Source organism: Lynx canadensis, chromosome C1, assembly GCF_007474595.2.
Source record: "Lynx canadensis isolate LIC74 chromosome C1, mLynCan4.pri.v2, whole genome shotgun sequence".
NCBI lineage: Eukaryota > Metazoa > Chordata > Mammalia > Carnivora > Felidae > Lynx > Lynx canadensis.
Genome location: NC_044310.1, coordinates 73,375,681 through 73,384,775, shown reverse-complemented (window position 1 = coordinate 73,384,775; position 9,095 = coordinate 73,375,681). Strand labels below are relative to the sequence as shown.

Below are 9,095 nucleotides of genomic sequence, written 5' to 3'. Positions count from 1 at the left end.
GGAGTCTTTAATTGTGATGACAGAATCGGTTTCAGTTTCCTTTCTTTGGGTCCTCAGTCCAAGAAGGTCGTTAATATTTCAGCATTTGGGCAATGCAATCAATCACAAACATCAAGAGGTTCCTTATATGGGGAAAAGGGAAAAGAAGGGAAGAAATCCCACCAAACCTCTGCACTTTAAAGGTGCTTTGCTCCTATACAAAAAACACCATGTAGCGTTAGTACTGTTTGCCAGCTCTGCTCCAACTCTCCTTGCTGACATAAAGAGATGGACAGCAAGTTGTATTTTTAGTTTAGTAATAATACTTAGCACCTTTCAGAAACTTCAATGACCAATAGGTGGGCTTATTTTCGACTGCATTATTACTTCAAACAAAATATACGCAATATGGTGCGCTACCTGTTTTCTAAACTGCTTTCAGGCAAGGAGAGGCGCATTTCTAAAAGTGAGGCTGAAAGGTATACATTTGTACCTGCAAGTAAATATCAGCAACCTATCTGAAGAGAAAAATGCACATCCACAGCTACTGATCCAGAAGCAATTGGTTTTCCAGCAGGTTCCTATATTTAATCTAAATTCTGCACCAGCTATATTAAATGTAACAAAGAAATGCAACCCAGAAATTATGCCTGGAGCCAAGTCCATTAAAGGTACTTCGGAATAACTAGAGACCAAGCACCTTAAAAGCACCAGAAGCTATTGATACTTAAGAGGGGGGCTGTGAATAATCGCAATTGCTGCATTAGAGAGGGGAGGGAGAAAAAAAAAAATCAGCCAAATTACGCTTGGTTAATTCAGAGTAACAGATCTGCCCCCAAGTGAATTGGAGGCCTTGAATTAATTCTGTTATGACAAATCAAGATAAACGTTCCCCCTAAATTGCATGCGATTTAATTAATTTTTGAGATCCTGGGTTTTTTTTTTTTTTTTTCCTAGCTAATAGTTCACATGCTCCTGTGCTGTCATTGTGCTTGAGTGGGCAGACTTCAAAGTGATATTAAATAACCAACTATTAGATTTACCTAGCACGTCCTATTGGAAAAGTGCCATTTAATTACCTAGCCTGTTCAATTAAAGGGACAGCATTCTCTGAATATAGCAGCTTGCTGTTGATTACCAGGGAAATGAACTCGCTGTCTGGCGGCGCCTCCGTTCCGAACGCTACCCCCTCCCCAAACACACCCTCCACCACCAACCACCACCAGTCCCCCGCCCGGGACCCCGCGCGGCGCTCACTGCGGCTGCGGGCGCCACGTGAACGCCCGAGCGGAGCCCGGGGAAAGAAAGAGCGACCCGCTCGCGCGGCTCCCGCCCTGCGCTCGCCCCCTCGCGGGCCCGAGGCCGCCGGCCGGCGGGGCGCCTCGACCGCGGCCTCGGGCGGGCGGCGCCGGCCCAGCCCTGCCCCGGCCCCGACCGGCCCCAGCGAGAAAGGGCTCGCCGAGGACCGCCACCCGGGCTTCCGGTGCGTTTCCTCGCCCTCCCCGGACCTAGGGCCCCACCCGTCGGTCTCCGAACTTCCTCCTCTCGCTGCACTTTCCGCGCCAGTCTTCGGGCCGACATGGGGGTGGAGGAAGAAGGGTTCGAGGAAAAGAGAAACGGAGTTTTGAAAGCTACTCGGTGGCGCTAGCATAGAGCTGGGGGGGGGGGGGTCAGAAGCTGGGTGGGGAGAAGAAGAGGGGACAGTTCCAAGGTTCGCCGACTTTTGTAGTGGGGGCGGGCAGGCGTTGGCCCCTTTAAGATCCACCCTCCCTCTTCCCCTCCACAGCCCCCCCCCAGTCTTTCCCTCCCTCTCTTAGAGGCCAATTTTGTTAATTAAATGTTTTGTTTGCGACGCAGCTCTCATTCATTGCGGACACGTCATTCGGAGCAGATCTAAGCCAGAGACCAGATCTCATTAGATAAAGCCCATCAGAACTAAGAAAATGGAGGAGCCACTAATTAAAGCTTTTAATTGTGCGGATTCGCTGCAGCAAGGCAGCCGCTTTATCTGAAATCTTGGAGGGAGAGGAGGCCGAAGACCAGTTCTGCCCAATAGACACTTGGTCAGGAAGAGGGAAGGGACTAGGGAAAAGCAGTGCCCCCCCCCAACACCACCACCACACATCCCACCCCTGCTTCCCCTCAGCTTTTTAGCCATATCTTGGTAGTTTTCAAAAGCTCACACCTCCAAGTCAGGCAGCTTAAAGCCACTTAATAAATGGCTCTGTGGTCCCAGTCGGGGCCGAGGAGCCGAAGGGCCCCCCTTCACCTGGCATCTGGCAAGCGGATTACTCTGCTCTTCAGTGGCCATCCTTGCAGAATTCAAAGCTCCTCCAACAAGTGGACTGGGGAGGAGATTGGGGAGGGAGTAGCTGAGAGGAAAAGGACCCGCGCCAGCTCCTCACCTTCCCACCCTTCTGGCATCTTGATGGGCACAGGGAGGAACACTGAAGGAAGACTTCAGAGATTCCTCAACCTGGGGGTGGGGGAGGCTCAGCTGTTGATGAGCTCTGAACGGAGTGGGAGGCGATGATCAATTCGGTACTGAGCTAGAACTCATCTCTCCCGGGAGAGGTCTAAGCTTCTCAGGGTAGCATGTAGTTCAAGAGCAAGCCTGGCTCCCGTTTTCAAAATCAGAGGGGGAAAAAAATGAGAAAATGGACCCAGTTAATTAAGGCACGGTGCTGGGTACACATCTTCCATTGCTCCATTAAGCCAGTTGAAAACACCAAATGGGCATTTATATTTGGTCCCAAGAATAGGGAAAGCAGGCAATTCCCAGAAAGCCACTTGCCTAAACTTGTCCTGAGGGAATGCAAGTGGACCCATCTTCTTTTTAATTAGTGGTAATCAGAAGCGAAGGTTTTTTGAAGGCACTTGACAGGAGGTGAATCTGTACCATTCACGGCATCTGAATAGCACTCTCAATTTTTCCACTTTAAGTTACCCTCCCGTCTTACCAGTTTTGCTCTCTATTTAATTACAATACTGTCAAAGCTCAAAGCTCATGGCATTGCTTGGAAGGAGGACCAGAAAGCACTACACCCATGCTCCTGTTGATTTTCCAACATTTACTTCTAAAAGAACACTTAGTGAAATTAATGCTGCCATCTTAATTTAAAAATAAAAGCCCTCTCCCTTCCTATATTTCTTTTACTTGGCTGATTGAGGATGCCAGCAGAGTGGACATAGGTTGCATTATCGGAATAACCAAATGTCATTTTGCTCCATCATTTTAGATTAATGATACCACTGGGGTAAACATACACACACTCAGCTCTGAACTGCACTGGGATCTTTTGCACTTTTAGATGCAGAGTTGAGGGAATCACAATGGAGCTAAACTTTGTACAAAAAAACCTCACCCACTGATTTACCCGCATTGAAGAGAGCAACATTTTCTACTAATATCTATAAAGAAAACGGTTTAGGACAGAAATTTAACTAGAATGCAATTCTTCGTAAAAGTGAGCGGTTCTCTAATATCAACGGTGTGCGTGTGGGTTTTTTTTTTTTTTTAATTACTGGATGTTGAAACAGAACACCTCCTAGAAGCATTCATGTGCATCAGTCTATCAAACCATTTACTCAAATTAAATGTGTAATCCTTCAAATGCCTCCTTTCAAATTAATGAGTTTAAGTAGCTTGAGTTCACCTGAAAAGATCCTATAGGCACCTGACCTCCTGAATTCTTTCCATTAATTGCACTGAAACTTGTTGGAAAAGACTGCTTACATGGGTATATGAATGTTCCTATACATTGCTTTAAAATGCAAGATTAGTATAATTCTATAGCCTCTTTTCCTAAATCTCTTTTGGGGATCAAAGGTAGTGATACAAACGACAACAACAACAAACCCCAAATCTGCACATTCCTCAAATGAAAAACCTGCAAATTCTACATCGCAAACCACACACTAACATTGAGCACTACAAGCCTTCAAGTAATAGTACACAAAGAGAAACACTACCATTAAGGGTTTTGGGGTTTTTTTTGGGGGGGGGGGGCGGGGAGAGGTAGAGTTTGCTCTAAGAAGAATTACAAGTCTTTAAACTGATGGGTAATCAGCATTTTTCACAAGGAGCACAAAGAATGAGTCACAGTTTTCCACTCAAAAAAGTTTTAAAGTGCTTACGTAAATATAATTAGCCATCACCATAGGCAAATCATTTCTCGCTAACTACACTTATTTGTAAGTCAATCTTTTGTCTCTGAGTTTCTATGTAGGTCCCTACCTTGCTTTAAGGTAGCAGCCTAACTCCCACTTTTCAACTGAGGGTCCAGTTGGGGCAGACGAATTAAAATTTTGGTCAGGAGAGTACCCAACCTTTGCACACCTAAAGGCCCAGTCCCACCAGATGGACAGAGTCTTAGTATAGTTTTTGCCGTTAATTTATTATTAAAAAAATGGAAGATTAACACGTTCGCCTTGAAACCCTTAAATCCGGCCAATCAGAAGGTTTTTGTGGTGGAGGCTACAATATATTCTCATAGGTGTCCAGTTCCTCTCCTTAAAACCCTTGGTAACCTTTGGCCTTGCCATTGCTCTGCTCACCCATCTCGAGGAAAGGCAGCCAAGTCTTACCTAATGTAGTCATTTCTGCAAAGGATCATGCCGCTCTTGGTATAACAGGACGTGCCGATGTCGCCCAGCTGCGCCTGGCAGCAGGAGCACTTGAGGCACCGGCTGTGCCAGTAGCTGTCCATGGCATAGAGCAGAAAGCGGTCCGCAATCTTGCCCCCGCAGCCTGCGCACCGCTTCCAGGAGAGGGAGCCGGCCGTCACCGGGGGCGGCTGTGAGCTGCTGCCCGGATTCACCATGGTCTGCAGAGGGCGGGAAGGGGACCGGGAGAGAAAGACAAAACAGGGGCAATGCAAAAGTTAGTAATCGCCGCGCGCGAGAGAGACCGAACACGTCCCCCCCCCAACCCCCCCCAACTCCCCGAACTGTTGGAAGGAAGCAGCGGGGCAACCGCGCGAAAGAGGGTGAGGGGGAGAGGAAAGGAGGGAGGATCGCCGGCAGCAGCCGCCTGTTTACTTTTCTCAAGCTTTGTTCTGGGGCCACGAGCTCCTCTCAACTTTCCAGCGCTCGCCGCCGCTGACAATTTCAGCTTGGGTACTGTCAAAACTCGGAGAGCGAGGCTCGGAGGCGCGCTCCACCCCTCGCGGCGCCTCCTCCCAGCCCCCGCCTCCGCCCACTGCCCCCTCCTCCCTCCTTCGCCGCCCGCCTCCAGCAAATGAGGGTCAAACCCACCCACCGCCGCGCCCGGCCCCTCCCCGGCCCCAGCCGAGCCGGGAGAGCTAGCCGAGGGGAGTGGGGAGGCGGCCCCCGCCGGAGCCACGTTCTCTCCCGAGCTCTGCCCTGGGAAGTGCAGCTGCAGTTCACAAGTTGGAAATAGTTGGGTTCTCTGAAAGGGAGGGAGGGAGGGAGGGACCGGCAGAGGGGAGAGGGAGAGCATGATGGTGGGAGGGGAGCGAGGGGACGCGAGGGAGGGGGTGCGGTGTGTAAAGTTGCGAAACTGGTTTTTCGTATTTTAAACAGCACCTTTCACATGCCATTGTGGTGACCGCCATCTCCCATTATTGTTCCAAATCTCATTTCATTTTGAAGATCAATGAGTGTTTTCTCTGGGTTTTCAGGACACAGGCAAGAATAATAGATCATTGAACTTTAGGATGCCTGTTAACTTCCTATACAAACACTCTCCACTTTGGTCTCACTAATCTGCCCTTGATCAGCAATTTAAATGCTAAAGCTTTGTTCCTCCAAAGGGGGGAGGGGGGACGTTACAGATAATATGCGGGAAGGCACTATTAAAGGATGCACAAGTTATATAGGAGCCAGTCCTGCTGTCACCAAAAACTGCTTTTAAAAATTCCCTACTCTTTCTAATGAATGTCACGAGAAGCAACTGGGGTATAATATAGGAATCAATTTATAAAGCTTAGCCTAAACCGATTAATTTGTTGCCTCCAATCCTGAGTCCAATAAAGTCCTAGTGTTCCTCCAGTCACTTATTCTATAAAAAGATCAAGTTATTTACTGCCAATTAAGCAGCCTGTTTTGTCTTTGTCCTCTGTAAGCCGAGAGTGTAGGCTCCCCCCCGAGGCTCCCGGCTATCTGCTCAAGACGTTCAGCTGATACCTCAGAAGGGAGAGGGCGAACTTTGCCTGTCCCCGGCCCAACTTGGCTGCTGCAAAAAAACCAGGGGAAGGGAACGAAACAAGGACTCGGGTTCCTTAAATAGGCCGATTTTAAACACATTTCCTCCGAAAGAGTCCCGGAACGTGTGTCCAGTGACCGCACAATAAACCAGAATAAGAACTACACCAATTAAGCTGTAACAAAACCCTGAGACTTTGGAAACAGGACCACTCTAAAACCCATTAGCATTGCATTTATCCGAATGCATCATACCTTTATGTAAATTGATTTATCTGATGCATTTACTCGAGGAATTGCTTTTTGTTACAATTTCAGCCCTAACCCAAATGAATCTGCATTTCCTGCCCGAGGTCTTTAAACTGTTTCCCCCAACGTTTTAATCGCTCCGAATTCCTTTTTAAAAGGGGAGAGGGAGGGAGGAGATTCCAAGCTCTTCCCCGCCCCCATCTTTGGTGAGAGGTAAATATATATGTATATTTTTTTGAAAAGGAAACATTACACTGAGAAAAGCATCCAGTAACCCCATTAGCTAAAGCTCTTAAGGACAAGCAATACCTTAATGCTGATTAAATCTAAAAGAGATGAATCAAGAGGACTGACCAGAAACTGACTCCCCTGATAACTAAGGACGGGCCCTCATCAAGTTTCATTTAGAGTTGGAAAAAAAAGAAAGCTTTTAAGTTAAATAGGCTTATACTCTAGTAATTACATAGCCAAGCAATTTAGGTCCTGGGATAGTCAGTGAAATAGAAAGCAGAACTGGCAGCTAGAGGCAAAATCTGCCCCCCTTTAACAACGTCTCTGGTGTTTTTTAATGGAGACCAGGGGAGGGACAAACGTAGCGCTGGCAATTTGTAGTACAAAAATGGATGCTTAATTCATGTCTTGATTTTAATTAGGTGATTCACCGGATTTCTCCTGGATTGGAACAAAAGACTTATAAGCCAAGAGGAATTTTTGAAAAGAACCAGCAATACTGAATCCTGCTCACTTAGACCCTTTCTGCCACTGTTTCAAAAATAGTGTTTACTGGGGGGGTGGGGGGGGGACCGTGACTATTTCCCCCACACTACTTCTCATACTTAAACCCTCATTTAAGCACCTCCTGCCTTTCCCTTAGGAACTGAAAATATCCCCACCCCCCTCCAAGGTCCCCACCAGCCCGGTCTCCAAGAAGAACCCTTTTGTAAGCAGGAACCGCTACAAAGCTGGCTGCCCTCCGTGCTAGCTCGCAGGCCGGCCTCGGTAGTTTCAGACTCGCGCATTATCTAAGCCGACGTATTGTTTACTTGCAATTTGGGACGGTCAAGGGAAGGAAGCCAAAGAAAACAGCCCTGGCCCAAATCGGCCCCCTCCTCCCTCCCCCCCCCTCCTTGCCCGCGGCTCCCCAGCCGTCCCCTTACCTGCTTTTCCCCTATATTGCAATACTGCGAGAGGCGGCGGCGGCGAAAAGCGAGCGAAGCCGCTCGGCTTCCAAGGAAGGGGCGCCTGGGCTGGCGGAGCTGTAGGGAGGGGGGATGTTCTCGCAGAAGCAGGAAAGGGGAGGAGGGGGCTAAGGGCTGCTTTTTTTTTTCCTTTTTTTTTTTTTTTTTTTTAACGCGTCGCTCTGAGGCTGGGTTGGGGGGCCCCGCGTAAGTGGCGGGCGGCCGGGAGCAGGAGTGTCAGTCTCAGTCCTCGGCGTTCTCCTCCGCCTCCGGCTCCGCGCGAGCAGCTGCAGGAGCCCTCGGCCCGCGCGGCGCGGCTTCAGGCGCGGCGCAGCGGCAGCAACTGCTGCAATCGCTGCTGCAAGTTTGGCAATGTGGCTTCACTTTGTATATTCCCCCGCCCGGCGGCCCCCGCCCCCGCCCGCGCGCCTCCCGCTCCTCCTCCTCCTCCTCCTCTTCCACCGCCTTCCTCCCTCCCGCGCGCTCGCTCGCTCGCTCGGGGCTGGCGGCGGCGGCCGCTCGGCCGAGCTTCCTGCCCCTCCAGCCGGGGCGGGGGGCAGCCGCAGAAACAACAGCCCCGGAGCGGCGGCGGCAGGCGCGGAGGCCGGGAGGCGGGCGCGCCCAGGGGCCGGGAAGCTGCGGCCGGCCGGGGCCCGGCGCGCTGGAGCCTGCGCCGCTGCCCGGGCTGCTGCCGGAGCTGCTGCTGCCCGGCTCGGAGGAGGAGGAGAACGAGGAGGCGGCGGCGGCGGCGGCGGCGCTGGCCTCTAGCCGGCTCGCTCGCTCCCTCCGCGGCGCTTACACATGTGTTACTGACAGAGCAAAATCCCAACTACTCCCCGGCTCTGCCGCCGACGTCAGCGACCCTCAGCCACTGGGCGGCCGGATTGTTCAGGCGGAATAATAAAACCTGCCAATCCGGGGAAGGACAAAGGGATGACTGAAACTAGACTCTGGGGGCGGGGAAGAGAGGGAGGCGGTGGAGCGGGAGGTGGAAGGAGAGGGGAAGGGCCGGAATCAGGTGGGAAGCGGCGACCCGGGCGCCGGGGACCTTGCCGGGCTGCCCTCCGCCGCCCCGGATCGAGAGCGGAGGCGTCGGGTGCCGCTCCGGCCTGCCCAGCGCGCGGAGGACCCTCGGAACCCGCACCCGCCCGCCCCTCGGGGATTGCCCTCCCCTCGCACTGACACGAGCCCCTTAGGAAACTTAACTTCACGTCTCAGAAATAGGTCTCTTCCTGTTTGGGAAGAAAAGTCTTCCCGAAATCCTAGGGCGGTGGACTTCACACACACGCAGAAGAGGTTTTGTTTTTGTTTTTTAATTCGCGGTGTTGGAGGTTGATGAGCCTTAGTGGAAGTTCAGTTAACAAGGTAAAGACAGTGAATCAGTAGTTCTTAAGTACTCCTTCCTTACCCTCTTCTCCCACATTAGCCGGAGTTAAAGAGCCTCGTAGGCATTTCAGAGATACTTGTCAATTGTCGGTGAAAAAAAAGATCACAGCCCTTACTTCGGAAGTTGAGGGAAACTTC

At 50.9% G+C, this 9,095-nt stretch overlaps 1 protein-coding gene across 2 annotated transcripts in view; it reads right to left on the bottom strand.

Annotated features, from left to right (window-relative positions):
* The window catches only part of LMO4 (LIM domain only 4), a 16,851-nt gene extending 8,872 nt beyond the window's left edge, over positions 1 to 7,979 (bottom strand). Inside the window, exons 1-2 of one of the 2 annotated variants that reach the window (XM_030325216.1) lie at positions 7,551 to 7,979; positions 4,567 to 4,805 (exon numbers count right to left, since the gene is read on the bottom strand). In XM_030325216.1, coding sequence (XP_030181076.1) covers positions 4,567 to 4,802 — 236 coding nt within the window. In that variant the 5' untranslated portion in view covers positions 4,803 to 4,805; positions 7,551 to 7,979. Of the gene's footprint in view, positions 1 to 4,566; positions 4,806 to 5,019; positions 5,131 to 7,550 lie in introns of those variants that run through there. The other variant, XM_030325217.1, reaches the window with a different exon arrangement.
* Between the last annotated feature and the right edge of the window lie 1,116 nt (positions 7,980 to 9,095).